Source organism: Alexandromys fortis, unplaced genomic scaffold, assembly GCF_014885135.2.
Source record: "Alexandromys fortis isolate MF-2015 unplaced genomic scaffold, M_Fortis_MF-2015_v1.1 scaffold_94, whole genome shotgun sequence".
Taxonomy (NCBI): Eukaryota; Metazoa; Chordata; class Mammalia; order Rodentia; family Cricetidae; genus Alexandromys; species Alexandromys fortis.
In genome coordinates this window covers 7076104-7103642 of record NW_026067979.1, presented here as the reverse complement: position 1 = coordinate 7103642, position 27539 = coordinate 7076104, and the positions used below count along the sequence as shown (strand labels likewise).

Sequence of the window (27539 nt, the reverse complement as noted above, 5' to 3'; positions counted from 1 at the left end):
TACCTTACGTCAACGTCTACGTGGAAGACGTAAGGAACGCAGGGTGGGAGACGCCGGGTTGAGTCACGTGACATGTGCTCCGGGCGTTGGCTCCTCCCTCTCGAAGATGGCGTCCCTGCTGCAGTCGGAGCGGGTTCTCTATCTCGTCCAAGGAGAAAAGAAGGTTCGGGCCCCGCTCTCGCAGCTCTACTTCTGCCGCTACTGCAGCGAGCTGCGATCGCTGGAATGTGTGTCGCACGAGGTAACTGGGCCATTCCGCGGGGACTGCGCGCCGGGGCGGGGGTGCTCTTCCCTGTCACTGCGGCTGGCGGGAAGTTCCGCCGGGAGAGGCGGGGAAATCTTTATCTAGCCTTCCGATTGGCCAAGTGCCCCATCATTCATCTGAGTTTGCGATTTCATTTGCTTGTAAATTGTCACTTAGGAAAGGGGCGGCCCCGGGTGGGGCTGAGCAGATCCTCTTGTTCTAGAGCTGCCTGTAGCTGGACCGGTTTGCCCTGGACTCTGGGGTTCGCTGTGGGACTTGAGAATTGAGACCCGAGAGATTGGTCGGGGGCTGTCTAGCACAAGCCTCTGAAAAGCAGAGAAAACTTTTCTCATCGTTACTGGCAGGAGGGCAGCCGTTCTCGCTCGTGGCCCTCCCTTCTGGGAAGGCCTGACCCTCCGTTAACCAGAACCGGGCCCTGTCCAAACAGCTGACCCGGTTTCTTGAGCCAGGCCAAGGACTGAAGCGAGAAGGCTGGGATAGGTTGACTTGAGTAGAAAACGCATAGGGTGGTCTGTGCTCAAAGCAGCTCAGAGTTCTCTTCACGGGCCCAGATGGTCATTGAAATAGAATTGTTCAGTTTGAAAATTAAAAGGCACCTAATAACCAAGTCCCAAACCTTTTGCAGCTTTTGACAAAAGTTGTTTATCTACTGCACTGCTCTTGGGAATCTCACAGTCTGGTGGAAAAGCCCATAGAAATGATGGCAGCTGTATTCTGTATTTAGCTGTGTGACAAAGGTTTTGCGTAATCTTTCCAGATGATGAAGGTGGAGGCTTGGGTTTGGGAGGTTTTGGATGGGGGGGGGGGTTGTTGAGTCAGAGTCTCATTAAGCCCAAGCTCACCTCAAGCTTACTGTGTAGCCAGTGCTGGCCTTTAACTCCTGATTCCCCTGCCTTCACCTCCCAAGTGCCAGGATTATAAGTGTAATCCACTATGTCCAGCTATTAAAGGTGCTTGTTGTTGCAAAAAGAAAAAAAAAAAAAAAGAAGCCGTATTGTGGTGACCCAGGCTTATAATCCTAACACTGGGAAGGCTGAAGCAAGAGGAACACTGTAAATTCAAAGCAAGCATGGGCTGCATGGTAATTTCTAGGACAGTCGGCTACAGTGTGACTTCTCACGAGCTTTCTCAAGGCTCACACCCCTCCCCCAAATGGACAAGTTAAGAAGCAAACACAGAATGTTTCCTGTAGGTCACAGAGTCACTTAGAGGTGGGAAGGAAGATCTGTATCACAGACTAAATCCTGGGAAAAAATGCTTGTGAAAACATGTCCATGATTCTTTATCTTATTGGGGCTACTTCCCAAAATATTAAGAATGGTTAAGACCAAGAATATAAGAAATCCAGTCCTAGTTATACATACTTACATATGTATGTCATGTATGTGATTTTTCTTGGAGTTTGCATTAGCGCTTTGTGTGATAGCTAGAATTGTGTAATTATCAAATAGAAGCTACTTAATATATAAAGTACTTATTTATTTATTTATTTATTTATTTATTTATTTAGTTTTTCAAGAAAGGGTTTGTCTGTGTAGCTTTGAAGCCTATCCTGGAACTTGCTCTGTAGACCAGGTTGGCCTCGAACTCACAGAGATCCACCTATCTCTGACTCCCAAGTGCTGGGATTAAAGGCATGTGCCACCACCCGGCATAAAGTGCTTTTTTATGCTTTTTTTTTTAAAGGAGAAGATCTAATATTTAGACTGTGTTTTGAGTAAAATACAGTAAGGTTATGTGTTGTTCAGTTTGTTATTGAAAAAGACTGTACTGGGGAACCGAAGAGGTGGCTCAGCAAGTAAAGGCTGAGTTGGGTTCAGAACCTACATGGTGGAAAGACAGAACCCTTTCCTGGGAGATACACACACAAGCACACACACCGTGAGATGAGATGTGGTGCCTACCTGCAGGCCACCTACCTCATCATATGGACACAAAACAAATGTAAGATAAATAAACGACTATCTCTCTTTTGGGGACTGAGGTCGTGAGTTCAGTCCCAGAATCACAGGACACACATACATACATAAAGCTAAGCACTGTGACACATAATCCAGGCCAGCCAACTCTATCTACTCGGTAAACCCCAGGCCAGTGAGAGACCCTTTCTTATAAAAGAAAAGCAGGGAAGTGGCCAGGGGACGGTGCTTGTAGTTGTAGCGCCTGAGAGTTTCCTCTGATCTCCACACACATGCACATACAACATACAAAAAAAAAAAAATAAGAAACAGGTCTCTAATTGGCTGGCTATAACTCTGTAAATTTTCATATATACTTAGTAACTATATCACTAATAAGAAAAGTTAATGTCTTTAAGGGTTATCTTACTTTTTGTTTGTTTTGGTTTTGGTTCTTTGAGACAGGGTTTCTCTGTGGCTTTGGTTCCTGTCCTGGAACTAGCTCTTGTAAGCCAGGCTGGCCTCAAACTCACAGAGATCCGCCTGCCTCTGCCTCCCCAGTGCTGGGATTAAAGGCGTGCGCCACCACCCAGCTAAGAGTTAGTTATCTTACCTTTTTAGAAGATGTAATGTTGAATGTTTTGCCTGCATGTAAGTCTGTGCACCATGTACATTCCTGCTGCCTGTGGAGGTCGGAAGAAGGCTAAGGGTGAGCCAAAACGTGGGTGCTGAGAACCTAATCCCAGTCCTCTGCAAGAGCAGCAGATGTCCTTCTCGCAAGCCACCTCTTCAGACCCAACTTAATGTCCCTTAACACAGGGACTGCTGGGTTATTGTAGGGAAATCAAGCCAAACTCGATGGGAGGCTGTTGACCACGGCTTTACATTTGCATTATTAATTGATTCAGATGACCATAGAGTTATGCATTTGGGAGCTTTGACCTATCAGATAGACAAGTCTTGGACAGCTGACACATAAACCTTGGTGATAGGGAACAGAAAATACGAGAAAGGAAAAGGATTAAGAGAGGAAAAATGAAAGACATCTACAGACAGGGAATTGCTTAGTTGGAAACAGTCCAGGTGTTTTTGTCTGTTTTCCCTGGGTCAGTAATTTCTTATCTTCTGGTGAGCTGCAGCATATTTTAATAATGAATTTCTTTCTCTCTGATATTTTATTTCTTCATAGGTGGACTCACATTATTGTCCCAGCTGTTTAGAAAACATGCCATCAGCTGAAGCCAAATTAAAAAAGAATAGGTAAGAACTGGGCAAATCTTTCTGTTCCCATTGTTATTAGTTTTGTGAGCACTAAGGCTAAAACAGGGTCTTATTTCATAGACCAGACCTCAAATTTTTTTTGTTTGTTTGTTTGTTTTTGTTTTTTTGTTTTGTTTTGTTTTGTTTTTGAGACAGGATTTCTCTGTTTGACCCTGGCTAGCCTAGAGCTCACTCAGTAGACTAGGCTGACTTTGAACTCAGAGATCCACCTGCTTCTGCCTCCCGAGTGCTGGGATTAAAGGTGTAGGACACCACTACCTGACTTTAATTGTTGGGGGAGGGGGAGTGTCGAGACAGAGTTTCTCTTTGTAACCATCCTGACTGTCCTAGAACTCTCTTTATAAACTAAGCTGGCCTTGAACTCACTGAGGTACACCTGCCTCTGCCTCCCAAGCACTGGGATTAAGGTGTGTGCCTCCACTGCCCAGCATTGATTCTATTTTTTAATAAAGTGCCTTTATTAGAGAACTTCTAAGAATTGTTCTGAAAATAGTGCAGTCTCCTCCCCCTTTGTTAAGGGACAGTATTGATTTAGCTATGTCACCATAGGCTTCTTGTGGTTGGAACTGTCTCTTAGACTGTCTCTGGTCATGGGGTTTAAAGCACCAAGGGTTCCTAGTGCAGTATCATATAGACCGCCCTTCCGTGTCTGTGATGTTTTTCTCGCTAGACAGGAGACTGGGTAAGAGTGGGGAGTTAGACTCCCCTCTCAAAGTCTAGTTACATAAATGGTTTAGGAATTTTTTCTTATTCTGCCTCTTTTCTCTATTTAATCATTACTCATGAATATTTATTTTGTCGGTTAGGCTGTGATATTGCTTTATCTTGTTGGTTTTCTCCCTTGTGTGTTCTATCTTTGGCCCAGGGAACTCTTACTTTTCCCCTGAACCCCTGTAGCCTCTATCATTGGAAAAGAGAGTGTGTTGTCTTGTTCCATTTATTTGAGCAGTTTCTTACCAGTATAGTACTATATGGTATTTTCTGCCTCTAAGAATTTATTTCTTGAAACTTTGTTCTTTTTACTGGAGGATATTAAGAACTAAAACCCAGCACGACATGGTGACACATGTCTTTTTTTTTCCCCCCGGCTCATGGCTTTAATGCCAGCACATGGGAGGCAGAGGCAGGTGGATCTCTCTGAGTTTGAGGCCAGCCTGGTTCCAAGACAGCTAGGGCTAAACACACACACACACACAAAGGCCTAGCTACTGCTGGGTTTTTAGTTGTGAAAATTCTTGTTTCCCGCCTTATTCCTATTCATTTGTGGTTGTGAGCCCCTAGTATTTGTCTTTCCTGCTCCAGGAAGTGTAGCTCCTGAGAATTAGATGCTGCATTGTATGCTTTCCGTACATTCATGTGTCACTTGGCTTTTCAAGTGAATCTGCAAGGTAGGTGGTGTTATTTCTCTTATTGAAGACAGCAGTTTATTATTATAACAGATGATCAATATTGTGGAAGACTACAGGTGAAATCTGTATATCCTCGGGCTGTGGGAGTGCTGAATGCACCGGGTGTGGTTGCTCACAACTGTAATCCTAGCACTTAGAGCCAGGAGCCGAAGAATCACAAATCTAAGACCAGTCTGAGCTAAATAGGCTTTGTTTCAAACAAACAGCAAAAGACACCAGGGTCTAGCGCTCCCAAAGGGAAATGCTACACAATGCGTCTCAGGAGAGAACAGAAAGCTAGTGCCCCTTCCCTGGTGTCTGTTCCCTGCTGGTGTCCCATCCTGACTATGCCCCTTCCCTGGTGTCTGTTCCCTGCTGGTGCCCCATCCTGACTATGCCCCTTCCCTGGTGTCTGTTCCCTGCTGTTTCAGATCCCTGGCACATCGGTCAAACAGTAATTTTCTGAATCCAGTTTCACAGTAGTTTATGTTGTTGAGACTGAATTTTTTGTCACACAGTACTCTGTCCTCTCTAGCAGCATAAACTATGCCATTCCTTAAAAATCTGTGTCCTATACAGGCATAAAAATATGGAATTGTAAACTCTATCTAGAAACAGAAATTTTTCTCTGTAGAGGAGATGGAATTGGGTTCTGATTTCTTACAAGCTTTGCTGATAATTGTTTTGTTTTGTTTTTAAGTGAACATATAATACTTCTGAAGTGCTAAACTTGGTAAAAGTACCCAGAGAAAAATTTTATTTTTCCCCTTGAGAGTCTTTGAATTCTCAACATTTGGACCATGGTTTCCTAAACTGTGCATTGTGACCATGTACCTAGATGTGAGCACTTTAAAAAGATGACAGAGGTAAAAGGTTTCTGAAACAAAATCTAATTCAGAGTCAGACATGTAGTAAATGAGGTGTTTATGGTGGCATGTGCCCGTGTCCCATTGCATACCTCATTATAACCTTGGCTCTGAATACAGCCTTTGTGTGGACTTGGCACTCCTGGTGCCGCAGTGGGTGCTGCCTAAAACAGTTGAGACTATTATAGCTGATGAATTGGAGTTTTTTTCAACACATGCAAAGTTCTTTGCTATAATACAAATATTAGCTTGATCATAGACAGCAAAGACATTTTTCTACCATCATTCCTCAACATGTATCAGATTATACTTCTTTGGTTTCTATTGTATGAGAGTGTTTGCTTTTAAAAGTTGATTTAAGTTGCTGACTTAAACAGTATTTATAATTATTATTATTATTATTAATTATTAAATAGAGTTAGGAACGAGTAAACAAAAACCAAGTCTAAGGAAACCTGCTACTTTACAGGCTCAAATTTGAAAACTTTATATATATACCAAAAAAAATCATTGAATGCATTTTGGCTTGGGATTGGGACAGAATTTCCAGAAATTTCTGAAATTACCCTAAACACATTTATGTCATTTTAGATTACATATTTAAGTAAAGTATTGGCAATTACAAAATATCAGCTCTGAAAAGCATTGAAGATTCTCTCTCCTGCATTATCAACTATTTAGCAAAGATTTAATTCATTATATAAAAATAAATATGCACCTTTGTTAGCATACAAATTTGCTTTTTTAAAAATTGTTTTTTTGATACAGGGGTTCTCTGTAGCTTTGGAGCCTGTCCTGAAAATCACTCTGTAGACCAGGCTGGCCTTAAACTCACAGAGATGCACCTGCCTCTGCCTCCCTAGTGCTGGGATTAAAGGCATGCACCACCACCACCACCCAGCTGCTTCTACCTTTAATAAATGGCAAATTACATGTATAACAATAAATTGTTTTTAAGTTTTTCTTGACTTATTAACAGTAAATGTTTTATTTGTATACTTGTTTTACAAAAATATATCCTAGAGATTATGTGAAAAACTTCTCAAAAGTAGAAAAAATTTAAGAGACTGAACTAAACCAATGTCTAGCACATAGTAGGTGTCTGTAAGTATTAGTTGAATGAATGGTTGTGTTTGCCGTATCACAGATGTGCCAACTGCTTTGACTGTCCTGGGTGCATGCACACTCTTTCCACCCGGGCCACCAGCATCTCCACACAGCTTCCAGATGACCCAGCCAAAACCACCATGAAGAAAGCCTACTACTTGGCCTGTGGATTTTGTCGATGGACTTCTAGAGACGTGGGCATGGCGGACAAATCTGTAGGTGAGTGTACTTGAACGTGGGGTTTGCTCTGCCGTCAGTGCTGTAATTCTCCATAAACTATCAGCTCTGTATGTGCTGGCCTGTAGAACCTAAGTTGAGGACAGTTGTCAGTAAGTCTTCTGTGTATCCGTATCCTCACAATTATGGATCATAGTTTCTCATCTCAGACTAATACTATTCCGTTTTCTTGGAGTTGGTAAAGTAACTTATGAATCTCATACTACAGCCAAACTTAATACCATTTATTTTAAAAATACTTCTTGAGCTAGGGATATTGTTTTTGAAGCCTTGGGTTCAATTCCCAGCACTGCATACACCGGGTATTCTAGCTTGCATATGTAATCCCAGCATTTTAGGGTCATTCTCACCTGCCTATGGAGCTCAAAGTCACCCTGAGCTATGTGATACCCTACCTCAAAAACAATTTTTTTAGCTGAAATTTAAATATCATGGACAAATTAAAAATGATAAATTTAGAAAAGCAGAACTCCGTAATAACAGACTAACCAAATTGAAGAACCCTATAGATCAACTTTTAGGAGAGTCAGAAGGAACACAGCAAAGGATTTGAACGGGTGTCATAGCTGAAGATAAAAGTGATCATCTTCAAAGGTGTTCATTTAGCTACAAATTAGGAAAATGCTATTCCTCAAATTCTTTTTGAATCTGATTATATGTTAGATACAGGTTAATTCTGAAATACTGTCATCTTGGAGAAGAGTTTGATGACCCCTATTTACTTTTATTTTTTGTTTGTGTGTGCATGCCTGTTTGGAGGCCTGAGGACAACTCTGGGGAGTTGATGCGCTCCCCAGTGTGGGTTCTGGGGATCGAACTCAGGTCCTTGGGCTTAGTGGCAAGTGCCTTTAATTGCTGAGCCATCCTGCCAGCCTTATTTATTTACTTTTTGAAGCATGTCTCACTCTGGCAGAAAAAGATTAGATCGCCTGAACTGGAGTTACAGATGGTTGTGAGCCACCATGTGGTTGCTGGAAATCAAACATGGATGCTCTGGAAGAGTAAGTAGCCAGTGCTCCTACCTGCTGAGCCATATCTCCAGCCCCTATTTATATGTATGTTATACATTTGGGTATTTTCCCTGCATGTGTCACATTCATGCAGTACCCATGAGGGCCAAAAGAGGTGTTTGATCTTCTAGAAATGGAGTTACAGACAGTTGCAAGCCTCCACATGGGTGCTAAGAACTGAGCCCAGCTCCTCTGCAAGAGCAACAAATGGTCTCAACCGCTGAACTATCTTCTAGTTTGTATTTTATTTTGTTTTTGTAGCCCAGGCTGATCTTGAAATGTTGATTCTTGGGTCTGCACCAGGCCCCCTGAGCATGCATTAGGGATTCCAGTTTAGTGTTTTTACAGGATTCCCATGTGTACGGACAAGTGGATCTCTGATTATTGTACCTTTTCTTGGGCTCTTTTCCTTCTGCTTATTTGTTTTGTCCAATTCTGATGTGTTAGTTGTTGTTTTACCTTATTATACTTTCGTTTTATTTTTAATTGATTTATTTCTTTATTATTAATTAAAGATTTCTGTCTCTTCCCCACCGCCGCCTCCCCTTTCCCTCCCCCTCCCCCAATCAAGTCCCCCTCCCTCGTCAGCCCAAAGAGCAATCCAAACTGCCTAGGCTCCCACAGAACCAATAGGTGCAGTAGGATCAAAAACCCATTGCCATTGTTCTTGGGGTCTCAGTAGTCTTCATTGTCCACTATGTTCATCGAGTCCGGTTTTAACCCAGGCTTTTTCAGAAAAAAAAAAAGTTAAAGAAATGGCAAATCTTGTACCTAAACCTCCAATGTTTTGGGATTACAGATCTGAGCCACCACACCTGGCTAGTGTGTGTTTTCTTTATTATCTGTCACACATAAAGCATCTTCAGCAAAATATCTACAAGTCTTTTATCCCTTTTTAAGAGACAGGGTCTCATGCCCAGGCTGGTCTTGAACTCCTGTTCATCTCCCCTCCACCTCTTAAGTGCTGGTATTATAGACACATACTACAATATATGGTTCCTTTTGCCTACTTATTGTTCCTTGTGTGTGCAAGTGTGTTTATAGTTTGTTTTCCTGTTGAAGAGACTTTAACCTAATCCAGCTTTGCTAAAATCTACTCTGTATACTTATAGACATGCAAGTTTTAACCCTTAGGTTTCAGCCTATATAGTCTATGTCTCAGGTAAGTTCTCTACATTTTTTAATGGTCAAGGGTTTTGAAGTTTGTATGGGTTTGAGTTTGGGGAATTTTGTTTTGCATGTGCAGATCCAGTTACTACAGCACTACTTGTTCGGAATTTGGATCGTGCTACAAATGAGAGCAGGGTTTCCAGATCCTGCCTACGTCCTGAGTTGATTCCTATCTCTATCACTTACTATCTGTATAACTTTAGATCTGTTAGCCATTCTGAGCTTTGAATTTCTCATCTATAAAATGGGATCAATCAGAATGCCTTACCTCAGAACATATTATGAGAACAGAAAAAAATATGCCCTGTGCTCCATTTCAGGTGCCTGATGCAGACACCATGTGTGTATTCTTGGTGTTGCTGAGGGTCAGCATCGCCCTCATGATATTTAAAGAAATAATGTTGTGTTGGGCTTGATAGCCTAGACCTGTGATCCTAGCTACTTGGGAAGCTGAGACAGGAGGATTACAAACTCTTAAGTGTGTCTGGGATACAGAACAAGGCCAGCTTTGGCAACTAAACAAGATTATATCTCAAACATTTTAGAAACAAGATTGGTGAGATGACTCATCTCTTGCTCTACAAACTTGACTACCTGAGTTGTTTTTAAGGGCTTGGAATATAGCTCAGTGTAAAATATGGGCAGAGCCCTAGGTTCAGTCCCTGGTACTAGAAAGAAAGGGAAGGCAAAGGGAGTAGGGAAAGAGAAAGGGTGTGTGTGTGTTGCTTTTCAGTTATGCTGGTCCATAAGTGTTCTTTCTTTGAAATTCTATGTTTTAATTTATGTCCTACAGGTGACAATTTTGAAAATAAAAAGATAAAATTACTGTTTAATGTTTGTTTTCTAGCGAGTGGCGGTTGGCAAGAACCAGAAAATCCTCACACACAACGGGTAAGTACAAGAACATAGGCCACAGAGGAAGAAACCAGAAAGGCAGTGGGTGTGGCCCATTCCTAGAAGTGCCTGTATGGTGCTGTGGGTCAGTTACTCACAAAGAGGCTTTAAGTCGGTGCCACTTCTGCTCTCTCGACTGAAGTCGTGGAAAACACTTGTAGTTTTGGTTCTGTGTTCCAGTTGTGTTTCAGAAGAGGATTGAAATCACTTTGTTGTTTTCTTTACATGCCCAGCAGTAACTAATAAAAGTTTTGTTCACTATCAGATACTCTTAGAAATATGAGCACATAGACCTTTCAGTCCTAGAAACACTAATAATTTTGAAGGTGCCTTTGGACCAGTAATGACTTCCTGCAGAAGTATGATAGAGCGTTTTTGCAGTATGTGCTGCCGTTGGCTTTTTAACCCCTGCATTAGAACAGTGTGAGGAACTGATGCTCTGTTATCAGCATGCACACTATAATGTCCAGGTGAAAACCAAACAGGAATTTACAGTTTTCACCTATAGCATCAACAAAAATGAAAAATGCTGAAAGTGTCCAGAGTGAGAATGTAGGGAAATGGTTTTCTCACATGTACTGTGTGTAGTATGGGTTGATACAGGTTTCTGGAATTCTTTGTTGTGTGTACTTCATAGATGCTCACCTACAGAAATGCATGTATATATGAACAAGTGCTTGCACATAGCCATATGTGTTCATGTGTGTGTGTGTGAACTCTTCAGCGTGTCTGATAAGGAAGGGGAAATTTCTCTCCGGGTAAAGTAGAGACTGAAGTCAGTAATGTGAGGGAGAATCTGTGCCTTGTCGACATTTCTTGGAAATGTCAACTAATGAGGTCAGCGTGAGCATTGTGCTGCTGTCTGGAGATGCTAGACACGGGGAAGAGTGAAGCAGGCGAGCTGCCTGTAGGTGGAGGAAACAAAGTGTGTAGTAGCTGAGAGAGTGGGTGAAGTGGAGTGTGGTATCGGCAAATGGAGAAGGGTGTTGAGGGTTGACCTTGTAGACCAAGAAGTTTGAGAAGCCTTTAAATGTTTAAAAATAAGGAGATGACAGGATCACATTAATGTTAAAAAAAATCAATTGCATGGGCTGGAGAGTTAGCTTAGTGGTTGAGAGTACTGGGTGATCTTCCAGAGGACTTGAGCTCAATTACTAGTACCTACATGGTAGCTAATTACTCTGTAACACCATTTCCAGGGTGTCTTAGTTTGGTGTCTATTGCTGTGATAAAGGCCATAACCAAAAGCAACTTGGGGAGGAAAGGGTTTATTTCATCTTCAAACTTTCAGGCCATACTCTATCACTGAGGGAAGTCAAGGCAGACTTGCCCTGTAGCTTGCTCAGTTTGCTTTTTTATACATCCCAAGACCACCCGCTCAAGGGTGGTACTACAGTACCAGAAAGCTGGGTGTGGTGGGCAGAGAAGTATGGAGCACATCCTCTTGACTCCTCCGTAGCCCATGCATTCTCTGGTTGGATGTGGAGATTTCATCCCAGTTCTGAAAACCCTGTAATCAGAGAAAACCATGTGGGTCCTCCCACATCAGTTATTCGTCAAGAAAATGTACTACAGTCTTGCCCACAGGCGATCTGGTGGAGGCAATTCCTCCGTTGACATCTCTCTTCCAAGATAACTCTAACTTGTATCCAGTAGACAAAAATCTATCCCAACCAGGACATAAGGGATCTACCACCCTCTTCTGGCCACCACAGGCACTACACATATATGATTCATAGACATACATGTAGTTAAAACAACCATGGACATAAAGGAAATCTCATTAAAAAAATATTTTTGCTGCTGATTAAAGAGGACAAGAACGACACCAGAAGACCATTTATGTCCTCTGGTAAGAAATGTTTAAATACCTTTTAGAACATTTGTTCTATGCAATGAGGTCCAGCCTTTGAAAAGAACAAGATTGGTGTGTTAGTAATGGACAGAGAGGTAGATCAGATGTACGGGAAGTCCATTATACTTGGAATGAAAAAGAATAGATATTTTATTCCCTTTTAGATGAAAAATAAAGCACTTTGTGGTTTGGAGCAAGTTCTATATCTATACATGGGTGTTTTAAAGTGTATCATATACTTATGTTTCTAAAGTGTGTCAGAAAGACATAACTGGTAATAGCAGGTACCTAATTGAAAGGAAAGACTAGTGAACTGGAGAAGTGGCTCAGAGGTTAAGAGCAATCACATGGTGGCTCACAACCATCTATGAGATCTGGTGCCCTCTTCTGGCCTGCAGGCATACATGCAGGCAGAACACTATACATAATAATAAATTTTTTTTAAAAAAAGGAAAGATACCTTCAGTCAAAGGATGAGGCAGAGTAGTGTGTTATTCTTTATGTTTGAATTTTTATACTGCTTTATGATGAAAAATGAATTAAAAAGTGACAGAAGGCTGGGTGTGGTAGGCAGTGGTGTATGGAGCATGTCATCTTGCGGATGTAAGGATTTCATTTCAGTTCTGAAAACACTGTTATGAGGGAAAATTCCCTTTACAGAAAAAGGAGGGAAAAAATAAAATTTGCCCACTTCATAACTTCCCTTGTTTCTTTTCTTGTTTGTTTGTTTGTTGAGACAGAGTTGCTTTGTGAAACAGTTGTGGCTGTCCTGGAACTCAATTTGTAGATCAGACTGGCCTCAAACTCTCAGAGATCCACCTGCCGAGTGCTGGGGTTAAAAGCATGTGCTACCACCACCTGGCTTATTTTACTTCTAGTCAATGCAGTTGATTGATTTTGTTAGTCTTTTCATGAGACAAATAGAGTCTTTGATTTCTTGCAGATGAATAAGTTGATTGAATATTACCAGCAACTTGCTCAGAAGGAAAAGGTTGAACGAGATCGCAAGAAACTGGCACGGCGTAGGAACTACATGCCTATGGCTTTTTCGGTGAGAATTTGGCATAAAGATATTTTGCAAGGCCTGTAAGGCATCAGAATAGTGGCCATTTCAGAAAATGGCCAGTGTCCTAGATTTCTGTAGTTGGTATCAAAAACAGTTTCTCACATACAGGCATGTAAGCCCACGGCTGTGCTTTTGTGTGTCATTAATTTTATTTAAATTCCTTGTGTTTTAATAGGGGCATCTATCTTCCTTCATCGTTCCATTTTATGTTTATTCCTACTAAAAGTTACTGCTTAATTTTTTAGGCTATACAAACTGCTGTGTGCTTTTGCGTATTACAGAAAGATAGAAAAGACAGTGGTGGGGTGGTAGATTTTATTTGCCTACCATTGCAATATTCCTATGGCACCCTGATTTCCCAGTTCTAGTCTTTGTTTTTATTTTGACACCTTACCACTTACCACATTATCCACATTTTTTTGTTGTTGTTGTTTTGTTTTGTTTTGTTTTGTTTTTGTTTTTCATGACAGGGTTTCTCTATAGCTTTTTGGAGCCTGTCCTGGAACTCGCTCTTTAGACCAGACTGGAACTCACAGAGATGAGTCTCTGCCTCCCAGATGTTGGGGTTAAAGGTGTGCACCACCACCGCCTGGCCCCATCCTCATTTTTTTTTTTTCAAGATGGAAATCACTAGCACATGCACAGTATTTGTGGTGGTGGTGGCACTGTTACTGGGGGTTGAACTTAGGACCTGGCCTCTGTAGGCAAGCATTCCCTCGCTGACTACATCCTGAGCCTTACACAGTACATTTGTGTGGTTAAATAAGCAGAGATAGGCACAAGTGGAGTTGTTGGTAGAAGTGGTTTATGGATGTCATTTTCTGCTAGTTTATAATTACTAAACAGAAACAAGGATTGGGATTCTGAAGGGTTTTTTGTTCTCCCCCAAGTTTCATTTGTTCTCACAGAACAGTTCCTTTTCCTTGTACCTGCCTGAGCCCTAACATGTTGACCTTGAATAAATAGCACTGTGCAAAATACATACTGTATATCATTTTATTTAATCACCACAACAGTCCTGTAAGGTTGATAGTATTCCCCCATTGTACACTTGAGGAAATGAGATCTGGAAGGTTAAATAACTTGTCATATGTATCTACTGGACAGTTAGTTAAGCCACTAAAGACATAATGATTGGTAGGATTCATATAGAAATATATAGATGTAAGTTTAGTTAAACATTAACTAAAGCACCTACACTTAACCAAAGTGAATGTTCCCAAATAGTCCAGTGCCTGATCAGCATATCCACGCCTACATATTAGGACAGGACTTGGAACTAAATGCTCTATCCTTCCAACCTTCCCATATGCTGGCTGTATGCATTTGCTTTTATCTTATGCTTCATTTTTTTGTCTCTGTTATAACCTGCTGCTATTTGGGGGCTCTACAGCAACACACTATTCATGTAGTGGTAAGTTCTTTTATGATTCTTGCTAACCCTGAAGAAGTTAGCAGATGGTCATTGTGTGTCTTAGATACTTCACATAGTTCTTGCCTGAACCATAGCTTGGACGTTCTTAGACTAGTGCTAAAAGCCTGTGTGTGGTCCACTTTTACTGTCCTACTGTAGTTTTAGTCTCTGTGTTGCTTATTCTAGGAATAGAATAGTAATGTGGGTTACAAATAAAGTAGATTTTGAGTAGCTTTTTGGTTTTATTACTTTTGGTTTTGTTTTAGTTTTTGCTTATTCCCCTAAGCTTCTCATGCTATCCTCCCGTTTCTTGCCTTCACTGAATAGGATGTATAAACTGGCCTTTCTAATAGCAATTTCGGAACTCTGTTTAGGACAAGTACAGTCTTGGAACCAGGCTTCAGCGACCACGAGCTGGTGCATCCATTAGTACACTTGCTGGACTTTCGTAAGTTTGGACATTAAGTAACTGAGAACAACAGATAACAGAATGCATGTTTAAAGGGGTATCGATTTTTTTTTTTAAGCTACCAATAGGAAAAAGAGTCTTAGACTTAAAAAAGACCCAAACTGTAAGATACTCTATGTTAGAAGATTACTTCAGCCTTTGATAAGGACTTTGAGTGGACCCTTAGGAAATTACGACTTCTCATTTTTTAGCCTTAGAGAAGGAGAAGACCAGAAAGAGGTAAAGATTGAGCCTGCTCAGGCTGTTGCTGAAGTGGAACCTCTGCCTGAAGATTATTACACACGACCAGTGAACTTAACGGAGGGTAATTTCATACGTTCTTCTGTTCCTGCTCTGTTCTCTGGCTGTGTATGCTTTGGCTCCAGCATGCCTCAGGACTTGAGATTCTTAATGGAATCTTTGATAAAATGATGTATTGAAAATAAATTAGATATACTCATTTAAAGAACTTTAAAATATCTTTGAATACTGTTCATTTTGGTGTATTGCTTCAGGTAACATATTTCATTGCCTGCATACAAGTCTGATTTTTAAAACTGTCTGTGAACTAAGCCTGATTTCTGCCTTTCTTGCTAGTGACCACCCTTCAGCAGCGCCTCTTACAGCCTGACTTCCAGCCAGTCTCTGCTTCACAGCTCTATCCTCGACACAAGCACCTTCTGATCAAACGGTCCCTGCGCTGTCGGGTAAATACTCTTTCCTGTAGAGTTGCCATTTGTCCAAGAGAAAAGCAGATAAGAGTAGACATGAGTGATATCTGGCCATTGTAGTAAATACAGAAAGCTCAGAGAGCACACCAGATGTTTGGACATTATTTTAAATGGTTTCAATATAAATTCAATCCTAATGACTCTGAAAGTAGCTACTGATGTTGTTCCTGCTCTACAAATATGGAGACCGAAGTACCTGAAGATTAAATGTGTAACGTAAGCCCATAACAGAATAGCAGAAGAACGTAAGGCTCTTAGGGTATACAAGTAAAACATTAATACAAATTAAGCAATTTAAGAAAAATCAAGACAGAAGAAAAACTACAAATTTCACCTCTAGGAATGTACAGAACAAACAGTAGTTTCTTGGGTAAATTGTAAAAACAAAATAACAAAATGGAAGGAGGAAGTCTTTTAGATTCCATCTTGTGATGCTGTAAAAGGCAAATAGGAGGAGAGAAAATTAGAATTGTTCATATATGATGTCCGAGTAAGGGATGATTTCACAAACAAGGCAAGCAAACAACAAACATTGTACAGTTGGATCTTCTACCACAGTAACAGTAACACTAGTGTTCATATCCCACAGAAAATCTGTAAACAAGATGTACAGAGACTGAGAAGAGCCATTCCTAAGGTGTACGGATAATGAAGGATCTCTATCTAGAATGTATACCCGACTCTAGAACGCAGCAGGGGGAGGTATAATATAAAGCAAGCACAGGGCACATGCCTACGATTCCACCATTCTGGATACAAAAGCAGGGAGTGGCATATTCTAAGACCCTCTGTCCAAAACCAAACACAGGGTAACCCAATATAAAAATAGCGAGTGACTGTGGCAGAGTAAAACTCCTGTAGTTAGTGAGCATGAAAGACACTTGAACTTACATGGTGATGACAGCAATGTGTATTAAAACTGCTTCAAGATGCCATTTGATAGTTGGCAGATAGCAGAAATTAGCAGCTTGGGAGTATCTATCGAAGTAGTAAATGGCTTTCCCATTGATTTACACTTAGGAAATTTCCTTACACATTTATGCATTGGAAATTGACTCACGTCCAGTACTCATTGCTGCTTTTCTTACAGTCACAAAGTGATTGAAATATTCTAAATATCTCAGTTGTCTGGTTAAAGTTACAGAAATTACAGTGGAACATTAAATATGAGGTTCCTATGTGTGCTAGGATAGAATTCCAAGATAATGTAAAATGGAAAGGGCAAGAGAAGGTATAGACTTCGCTTTTGTATTGTGAAAAAAAAAGTGATACCTGTGCAAAGAGACACAAGGAACACACTAGTAATGTACTCCGTATAACAGAAAAAGCTTTGTACTACTTAAACTTTTTGTTTGTTTGTTTGTTTGTTTGTTTGTTTGTTTGTTTGTTTGTTTGAGACAGGGTTTCTCTGTAGCTTTGGAGCTAGTTCTGGAACTAGCTCTTGTAGTAGACCCCCCCTGCCTCTGCCTCACAAGGCATGTGCCACCACTGCCCAGCTTAAACATATTTTTTAACCAGGTTATATAGGTCATTGGATTTATGTCCTTGCATTCATACAAATCTCCGAAGTGACATAGGTTATTTCTCCTTCTTGGGTTTCATTTTAATCATCTGTTAGGAGAGAAAATTAACAACTGTGTACTTCATCTGATGAAGTCAGTGTAGTGTTTACACAGTTTCTCAGCACTACACACTGTGATAACCCAAATGTATTCTATAAATTTCGGTTATTAGTACCATAAATTCTGTTATAAAAGTTACAGACTTTGGGCAAGACAAAATACAAAATTCTAGTAACTACTTTCTTTCTGCATTTAATGGTTCTGTGGATCTTCAGAGTATATTCTTCTTTCCCTCTGACATGTACTTTTTATTTCAGAAATGTGAACACAACTTAAGCAAGCCAGAATTTAATCCAACATCTATCAAATTCAAAATCCAACTGGTTGCTGTGTAAGTATTTTGGGTTGTTGATTGAAATTTTATGAATCTTTTTCAATGTGGTTTATCTTTTTTATAAAATCTAAAAAGGAAAAATTACATCAGGAGAGTCTTTCTGTTCCTCTTCTGGTTTTGAATTTAGTTGAACAGCATGAAGTCTCAAGTACATCTATAAATGTAGAATCAAGGCTGTGCGGCCTGAAACTGTGGCACGTCCTGGAATCCCAGCCTCTGAGAAGACAGAAACAGGACTGTGTTTGTATCAGTGACAGAGTGTCGCAATATGGTCTCTGGCAATATGGAATTATAAAATATCTCAGACTTAAATATAAAGTATAACAAACTGAAGAGTACTCTGAAATAATGTTCATTGTACTTCCTGGTTCTGCTAACATTTCACTGAATGGAGTAAAGGTGATTAAGTTAGAGTTAACTCACTACAGGTTGTCAGTTGATGTATATTAAAAAAAAAGATGATTAGGCAGACATGTTGAGGGAGACAGCAGAATGGTTCCGTGGGTGAAGCACTGCTGGAACAAGCTGACAGCCTGAGACCAATCCCTGAGAGCTATGCAAAAGTGGAAAGAAAACCACTCCCTAAGCTCTTCTCTGATCTCCACACACATACACACAATAGTAGTTTGGTTTTTTTTTTTAATTTAACTGGGCTTTATGGCACACGCCTTTAATCTCAACACTCAGGAAGCAGAGGCAGGTGGATCTCTTGAGTTTGTGGACAGATTGGTCTACAGTGCGTCAGCCAGAACTATCTGATAAGTTTTTTGTTTTGACTTTTTTGAGACAAGAGTTTCTCTGTAGCTTTGGAGACTGTCCTGAAACTTGGAGAAGGAGGCCGCTTGTTTGTTCCTGACTGCCCAGACTCCTGAAATAACCACTCAGAAACTGTATTAATTAAATCACTGTTTGGCCTATTAGCTCTAGCTTTTTATTGGCTAACTCTTACATCTTAATTTAACCCATTTCTATTAATTTGTGTATCACCATGTGGCTGTGGCTTACTGGCAAGGTTCTGTCTGGTTTCTGTCTCTGGCAAGGCTACATGGCATCTCTCTGACTCCACCTTCTTTCTCCCAGCATTCAGTTTAGTTTTCCCCGCCTACCTCTATTCTGTCCTGCCAGGCCCAAGACAGGTTCTTTATTAACCAATGTTTTTCACAGCATACATAGGGGAATCCCAGACCAGGATGGCCTCAAACTCACAGAGATCCACCTGCCTCTGCCTCCCAAGTGCTGGGATTAAAGGCATGTACCACCACTGTCCAACATGGATTATACATTGTTAATGGATTTGTTACCTGTATATATTGTATATAGTCATTCTACTTGTCAGTAGAGCATGATCCTCTTAATCTTTTTTTTGGTTTTTCGAAACAGGATTTCTCTGTGGCTTTGGAGCCTGTAGCCCTGTAGACCAGGCTGGTCTCAAACTCACAGAGATCCGCCTGCCTCTGCCTCCCGAGTGCTGGGATTAAAGGCTTGCGCCACCATTGCCTGGCCGATCCTCTTAATCTTAGAGTCATGGGTTTAGGCCCCACATTGAGCACCAAAATGTAGCACGAATAATAAAAACCCAGAGACAGATATTGGGGTTCAACACGAAAATCAGAAAAGCAAAGCAGCCAAGCCACTTACCTCTACTAAGGCTTTGCAACTGCAAACTAACCACTAGGTCTCTCTTTCCTTACATTTTATATTCCCTCTAGTGCTGGGATTAAAGGTGAGGCACCACCACCTGGATTTGTTTCTGCATTGATCTTACATAGCCCAGGGTGGCCTTGAACTCACAGATATTAATCTGCCTCTATCTCCAAAATCCTGGGATTAAAGGTGTGTCCCATTACCTGACCTCTTGTGGCTTGAGCTTTGCTTCTGATCTTCAGGCAAGACTTATTTATTAAAACAAATAATATACTAGTACAGGACAGAGTTGGAGTGCACACTATGGTAAACACTTGTACAATACTTAGAATATTGCCTGGCACACAGGAAGTACTGTGTGTGTGGTAGAAATGAAGAATGAATTAGTGTTTACATCAATACAGAATATTAGTTAGTGAGATTGGATCTTATAACAAGCTACCTTAAAAGTGAAATAAATGAGATTCCCTCAAAATAAATTTATAAGGAAAACATATGATGTGATACACACAACTATAAACCCTAACCCAACTCTGTATATATACAGGCTTGAAATCCTAAAACTTCAGACAGAATCATTGTTAGTCTGGTTTTGTGTCTCTTATTGTGGTGCTACAGGTTTTCGTGTTCTCTTAATGTGTTCTAGTTAGCATTATAGTTGCGCTAGTTCGTGTGGGTTTTTTTTAAGTTAAATAATAATTTCAAGAGACTTTAGTGAATATTAATACATGTTTTTATTTGTTGGTAGCAATTATATTCCAGAAGTGAGAATCATGTCAATCCCCAACCTTCGCTACATGAAGGTTAGTACCGGATTTATCGACACACAGACTTGATTAAAGTCAGTGGTCTATGCATGTCTGAATATGGGCTGCTGTGTGTGTAGAATGGGATGCTGTAGGGAAGGTTCAGGGAAAGGGCAGTTTGAAATGATAAAGACTTAGAGACTTTGTATCTTTAAACTGTGATTCTTGCCAACAGCATGTTGGGTGTGTAAGAAGTGGATTACACATTCTGTAAAGGTAGAAGAGTGAGAAAAAGAAAGGCAGTGATACTGGTTACTATAGGCAACTGTTGTTGCCAGTAGGAGCTTCTCTGTTGATTCAGATATGTGTGCACAGTGCCAAGAGTTGGCTAGGTTCTTCTGTACAATAACCCTGTTCTTCCCTGGGGTTGTCGTCTGTGCACTGATGAATGGTTGACTGTTCTGCAGTGGCCACTTTGACTCTTTGCCTTCAGGCTGCTCATGGAAAGTTACAGCAGCCCTTTATTTTACCAATCTAAAGTAGCAAATGGCCATATTATCAGGTTTTAGGAAGCTTAAAAAAGATTTTATAGTTTTAATATGTCATTTTCCTTCTGCCCTTGATACTACTGACTTGCCTATGGCTACAATGTTTTATTTGGGGTTTTTTGGTTTTTTTCCTTTTCAATCCCTAAGCAACTACTAGAGTGGGACAAGAACTGCAAACTTTAAAATAATTATTTAGATAATAAACTTTTCTCAGAGTTTCTAGGCCTAGTAACTAGAATATGCTGAGATTCTTTATTGGATAGCCAATCCAGAAGGTATGTCGCTAACACAGAAATAGAAAGATCAGTAACCCTTCTTAGGATGCTCTGATGTAGGGGAACAAGAGGTCTGGTTGCTCTGGAGAAAAGGGAGTGATGGTGTGAATCATTTTGTGTAACACCTACAAAAGTGGACCGTGGCGGGAGTATGGCCCCTGTCTGAAAGATGCTTTTCTTATTCTCCAGGAGAGCCAGGTCCTCCTCACTCTCACAAATCCAGTAGAGAACCTCACCCATGTGACTCTGTTGGAGTGTGAAGAAGGGGACCCTGATAATATCAACAGCACTGCTAAGGTAAGGGCATGTGTCTCCGCGGACAGACCCTGACATTGCCTCAGTGGCTCCATTGTCCATGGCTTAAAATAATCCACACTCTCGTTTCTACGTATGATCCACAGTGTGCTGATTTTATCTTGTCCTCAAACACACAGCCACTCTCTGTCGAGTCTCATTACTCTCTTTTGGTCTCAGACAGGATCTTACTGCCTGACCTCACTCTCTTAGTACTTTAGTCCTTCAGTCCTTCGACTTCATCTCAGCCCATCACCTGTGTGCCACCAGACCCTTTGTGCTACATCAGCTGCTCAGCCTGCTGATCATGTGCAGCTCTCTGACTTGAGGATGAAGTCCAACTTCTTTGGCACACTTTCTTGGCGATGGCTGCTTTATGTTCTTCAATGTGACCTTCCTCCAGATCCTCAAATTTAGCATTTGCAGGTGCTGCTACAGGGATGGCTGCACTGATGGATGTAAATGCTCCTGCTGGGGAGCGCCTCCTTCCTGCTCTGTCTCCCCAGTGTACGCACCCTCCCAATTCAGTTTAGTACTCATTCTTGAGGACTCATGAGATGTCTCCTTTTGGAAACTGGCATCTCTACTACGTTCCCACATTTATATAGAGCACAATAGCAGTGACTAAATATTAGGATAATCTTAACCGAATGAATGAAATGCAGCTTTTTTATATTTTGCTGCTCAGAGGTTGATGGGATTCTTTTAGTTTTGCATATATGTATTTGTATGTCTGCACGCTGTGAGGTTAGAGGTTAGAGTCCGTTCTCTGCTCTACCATGTAGGTCCAGAGGAACTAACTTGGGTTGCTGGGCTTGGTGCAAGCACTTTGACCCACTGAGCCATCCCACCAGTTAAATTGATGGAAATTTTAAGAGAATTTGATGTAGTACCAACTCATAATTAAGTGTGATACTCAGCAAGTATTTATAGAAGGAATGCCTGTACCTCCAGTTGTTATTCAAAGAATATTATAGAGAATTTCCCGGTGGGTTTTTCTTCTGCCTTTTAATGATTTCATTCACCAGCATCACCTCCAGAAAGCAATGACATATGTCCTCACATTTGTTTTTAAGATTAACAATAATAAGTAGGCCTGGGCGGTGGTGGCGCACGCCTTTAATCCCAGCACTGGGAGGCAGAGGCAGGCGGATCTCTGTGAGTTTGAGAACAGCCTGGTCTACAAGAGCTAGTTCCAGGACAGCCTCCAAAGCTACAGAGAAACCCTGTCTTGAAAAAAAAAAACAAAAAATAAGTAGGTCTAGTTGAGCTAAAAACGTAAAAGTCTGGAGTGTGGATACAGCATTGACCAAGGCTCTAATATGCTGCTGGTCTCTGAGATAACAAAGTATGGACCAGTTACAATGTAAGACTCTAACCTGTGCTCCACAAGCATAAATATAAATACACCCAGGGTTCAATGTCAGAAAGTCCTTGTGTTTTCAGGAGGGAAAAAGAGTAAATTATCTCAAATGTGCCAGGAATAGAATAAAGGGTATATGCACTCCCCTTTTAAAGTTATACATTAAAATAAGAAAGGGCGCTGGTGAGGTGGCTCAGTGGTTAAGAGCACTGGCCGCTCTTCCAAATGTCCTGAGTTCAATTCCCAGCAACCACATGGTGACTGACAACCATCTATCCTAGGATCCGGTGCCCTCTTCTGGCCTGCAGGTATACATGTATATATAATAACTCTTTAGAAAAAATAAGAAAAAGAGAAAAGATGCAGTGCAGCCCTATGTCAGAGCCTGGCTGAATTCCCATCATTAGTTCCTTCTTCTTGCTGCAACAGAATAACTGGAACAACAAAGTCTTCACAGAACAATCTAATCTTTGCCTGGCAGTCGGAGGACACAGTCATGATGCCTGGCCTCAAGTCAGTTGGTCACAGCGTTTTTTGGCATCTGTAGTAAAGGAGCAGGAGATGAAATAAAACCACCCTCAGTCCACAGGATGATGCTACCCACAGTTAGGGGAGGTCTTCACCCTACTGAGCCCAATGTAGAAATTCATCCACAGCCATGCCAATAGGTTATCTGCCAGGTAAGCATTAGCTATCTCTCAGCCCTGTGAAACCAGTGCTCACCTGACTTGTTTCCATTCTTCCTCCTCATGCTCAGCTCCCTCAGCAGTGTTATAAGGCTGTTGGGAGATAACTGTCCAGAAATGTGATGCTCACCTCTGTCTGCATGGTGCTGCTGCAGTCTGTCTCTTTTGTTCTCAGGTGGTGGTGCCTCCCAAAGAGCTCGTTTTAGCCGGCAAGGATGCCGCAGCTGAGTATGATGAACTGGCAGAGCCCCAGGACTTTCAGGATGACCCCGAGTAAGTGATCTTTCTGTGGTCCTCAGGCCACAGTCAGCTGATCCAGAAGCCTGGATTCGTCCTTTTTGTGTTGCTGTGACCAGATGTGTGATAGGAGCAACTTAGCAATAGCTCCAATTTCAGAGAGAATTTTAGTCCATTGTGGCAGGAGAGGCTTCTACAGTGGATGCATGAGGTGAGGCCACAAGCTATTCACATGTTGCAGAGAACACTCAAAACAACTGGACTGGAAATGGGAGAATATCCTTCAATGTGTGCCTTTATTCCTCCAGGTAGGCCCCACCACCTTCCAGTTCCGTGGCCTCCAAAACAGCACCACATACTAGGAACTGAACATTGAAGACATGAGCTTCTGTGAGCTATTTCAGAGTCAGACCCTAAGGATGCACTCTTAGGTGTCTGTTTCTTTGCCTGGGTTTTAAAACTAATTTTTCCCTATTATGTATTATGAAATAATTACTAAAAGGGGCTGGAGTAATGACTCAGCAGTTATGAATTTCCCTTTGTTCTTCCAGAGGACCCAGGTTCAATTCCTAGCACCCATAGGAAGCTCACAACCTCTGTAACTCCAGTTCCAAGGGATCAAATGCCCTTTTCTGGCCTCTGCAGGCACCAGGCATATACCAGGTGATACACAGACTTATAAGCAGGCAAAACACCTATACACGTTAAATATTTTTTTATTTTTTTTTTTTTTTTTTTTGATTTTCGAGACAGTGTTTCTCCGTAGCTTTTTGGTTCCTGTTCTGGAACTAGCTCTTGTAGACCAGGCTGGCCTCGACCGCCTGCCTCTGCCTCCCGAGTGCTGGGATTAAAGGCGTGCGCCACCACCGCCCGGCATAAATATAAATTTTTAAAGGAAAGTATAAATAGCTCAGCTTTTTTTAAAACCCTTCTTTGCTGGGCAGTAGGATGGTGGTCACAGCAGAGATTCCCATTGTTCCATGAAATGACTAGGAGACTTGATGTTGATTCAGTTGACTTCTCATCCTAATACTGTGTGCTTTTCTTCCCATAGCATTGTAGCTTTCAGAAAAGCTAACAAAGTGGGCATCTTCATCAAAGTCACCCCACAGCGTGAGGAAGGTGAAGTGACCGTGTGCTTCAAGATGAAACATGATTTTAAAAACCTGGCTGCCCCCATCCGCCCGATGGAAGAAAGTGACCAGGGCACAGAGGTCATCTGGCTCACTCAGCATGTGGAACTGAGCTTTGGCCCTCTTCTTCCTTAAAGCAAAATCACCTGGTGGGTGATACTGCCCACAGCTGTCACCGCAACTCTGTAACAGTGTGGAAGCTGCTGCTTCAGTAGACGTGTTTATAAAGATGTACCCATCACTACTGAATCCTGTTCCTAGGAGTGGGGGCCAGACCAGGATACGGAGCACAGGGTAACTGCTATTCCACTTGCTCTCTCTGTTGACTCCTGTAAGTCTGTGTCTCCCACATGAGCCCTGCACGTTGAGTAACAGCCTAACTCCATCCCAGTAAAATGGGTCTTCCTCGGAGGATCATTAGATTTTACTCCCTGAGAAATGGGCCATGAACCTGTCACAGTTTGACCCAAAAAAACTTAGAATGGTAATCCAGAGCGGACCTGCTGTTTGTGCCCCAGCACTGGTCTCGGTGTTCCAGCTGCTTTCTGCATTCCAGTAAGGAACACTAGTAATTATAACCATTCACTTGCCATGGCTCTCACTTTGCCATTGATTTCCACTTGACAGAGAGGTAGGATTGTCACGGTGTCTAACTTTGTGATGACAGGACGTGACTTCCTTAAGGCGCTCCATTTGTCTCTGGTAAAGGACTACAGTATACCTACAGTTGCTCTTCATTTTCCACAGTAGGACATGGAAACAATACCTGTCATGAAGTCCCATATGTTTTACCATTACCCAATATCCAGGGGCTAATGCTGCCACAGGGGGACAGCCTTTATAGTCTCACCCTCTGCCCTTCTCTACTCTGGTTTTGTTTTTCAGATTTGTTTTTTCTTTTTTGTTTTTTTTTTGTTTTTTTTTTTTTTTCACATAGGCACCCTCCCAGTAACCCTAGCCTGTAACTCCATCTGTATACCAAGCTAGCCTTGAACTCACCTGCTGTGATTAAAAACACTTGACTATCAAGCCCAGCTCTCCGCTCTGTTCTATAATTCAAGGAATTGTCCTCATGTTGGGGACATTAAAAAGAGAGCTCAGACAGTTTTAAGTGGACATACTCATTTCTGCGATTCAGAAAGCATTTTAAATTTTGGATTTTTAGCATGATACAAACTAATGTTTTTTTTCCACTGAGATGAAGGAGAAATTAACTATCTTATATTCAAAACTGGATGTTAAAAGGAACCTTTCCTTTTGTGGGTATAAGACTTCTCCTGCTGTATCAAGTGAGAATATTTAATTGTAAGCAAGTAGCCAGAAGGCTGGCCTAACCCTAGACACGCCACTTTTCTGAGATACTAATTTTTAGTTGCAACCCTTAACTTCTGTGATGTTTTCTAAAAGGAATTGACAGAGAGGACCAGCTGCACCACTTTTCCTTAAAGTATTCGTAGCGTGTGGCCAACAGACCTTGGAAGAAAAAGGTCCTGTTTACAAACCCTGCTTTGGTTTTCATTTTATGTCTTTAGGAGTTTTTGTTTGGTTTTATTTTGTTTTAAGGTATAGAGAATCTGGAAGACAGATAGGAAATAGTATTTGTCAGTTCCCCTTAAAAGAGAAAACTATTTAGGAAGCTGTTGAAAGAGAGACTATGTTCTTTACAATCAAGCCAATTTTATGAAACAATATTCCCAAATAGTAATATATCTACCACAGTATAAGAAGAAAATACTGATCTAATATTATGGGAACAGTAACTAATGTTTAATTTCCTAGAAGCTGGAGCAGGGAGTTGGGTAATTACAAGTTTCAAACTACAGAAAGTGATTTCAACTTCATGAAGACTCAAGTTAGAGCCTTCTGTGAAACTACTACTCAATGTCTGCTTGGGGTCGGAGGATGGCTTCATAAGTTCACACATTGTGGAGGCAGGCACAGTTGTCTGCATGCCTTTATGCGGCGAAACTGATACTTAGTCCCTAGAAAAAATGTTGACATAATGGGGTCTACTCCTGGGTGATAGAGAAACACAAAAACACTTGAATATACAATTTCTGTTTAAGAAGTCAAGTTAACTTACAGATAATGGCTGTTGGCTGTTTCAAGATGAGTTTATTGCAAGCTGGCCTTGTGTTCTTAGAAAAGATTCAACACCTGCAGCTGGTGAATTCAGAGTTGGTCTATCACCCTTCTGGTATTAGATCAGGTGCAGGGTTCTTATTACTACTCAGTGTGCACCAGGACACAAGAGTCAGGCGTCCTTAGCACTTGAAACTACAATTTGGAAACTTAAGGCTAAGTTACTTTTGAGTTTGTGAATTGATTTACACACCAACATTTTCCTTTGTTCCAAGTATATGTAAAGGCATACTGCACTAAATGCCATTGCGTCTTTGTAATAATTGTTGGCCCCTTTTGGGGATGAGAGGCACTCCTTGACTTATGAATAGCAGGTTACTGTTTTGCCTTATTGCTTAATGTAGTGAAATAAATCAGACAAAGCTTGAGTGTGTCTTCTGTTTGATTTCACAAATGCTGGTTAGAACCTGCACAACTCGGGGCCTCAAGGTCAGTTGGTAGGTAAGACTCAGTGGTAGGCACCCTTCCACGTCTCTCTGTTTGGTGGGACAGCAGGTCATCTGGAGCTGGAGTTCCAGGTGGTTCTGAGCCGCCTGCTGGGAACTGAACTCTCCTCTGCAAGTGCTCTCTCCTGCCCCTCCCTTCATTTCTTTATGTAAATTAACTTGGTAGAGTAATTCACCAAGCCCTGGTTAGTGGTGGCTCATGTTTTTATTGCCAGTGGTGCTAGGGAGGCAGAGGCAGAAGGATCTCTTGTGAGTTCAAGGCCAGCCTAGTCTAAATTAATGAATTCTAGCACTCTGTATACAAAGACCCTGTCAAAAAAAAAGAAAGAAAGAAAAGGAAGGAAGGAAGGAAGGAAGGAAGGAAGGAAGGAAGGAAGGAAGGAAGGAAGGAGGGAGTAATTCTCTGGACTCTGGAACATGCAGGTGGATGTTGCCTGAG

The 27539-nt window shown here is 41.4% G+C and overlaps 1 protein-coding gene across 1 annotated transcript; it reads left to right on the top strand.

Moving 5' to 3' along the window:
• Positions 1-68: 68 nt before the first annotated feature.
• Dctn4 (dynactin subunit 4) lies at positions 69-27022 on the top strand. Its single transcript, XM_050157826.1, has 13 exons — positions 69-241; positions 3353-3423; positions 6846-7024; positions 10070-10113; positions 12915-13022; positions 14826-14899; positions 15112-15224; positions 15497-15606; positions 17510-17583; positions 19979-20033; positions 20989-21096; positions 23318-23415; positions 24434-27022. Exons 1-13 carry the CDS (start codon positions 107-109, stop codon positions 24645-24647), a joined length of 1383 nt encoding a protein of 460 aa, XP_050013783.1. The 5' UTR covers positions 69-106; the 3' UTR covers positions 24648-27022.
• Positions 27023-27539: the final 517 nt, after the last annotated feature.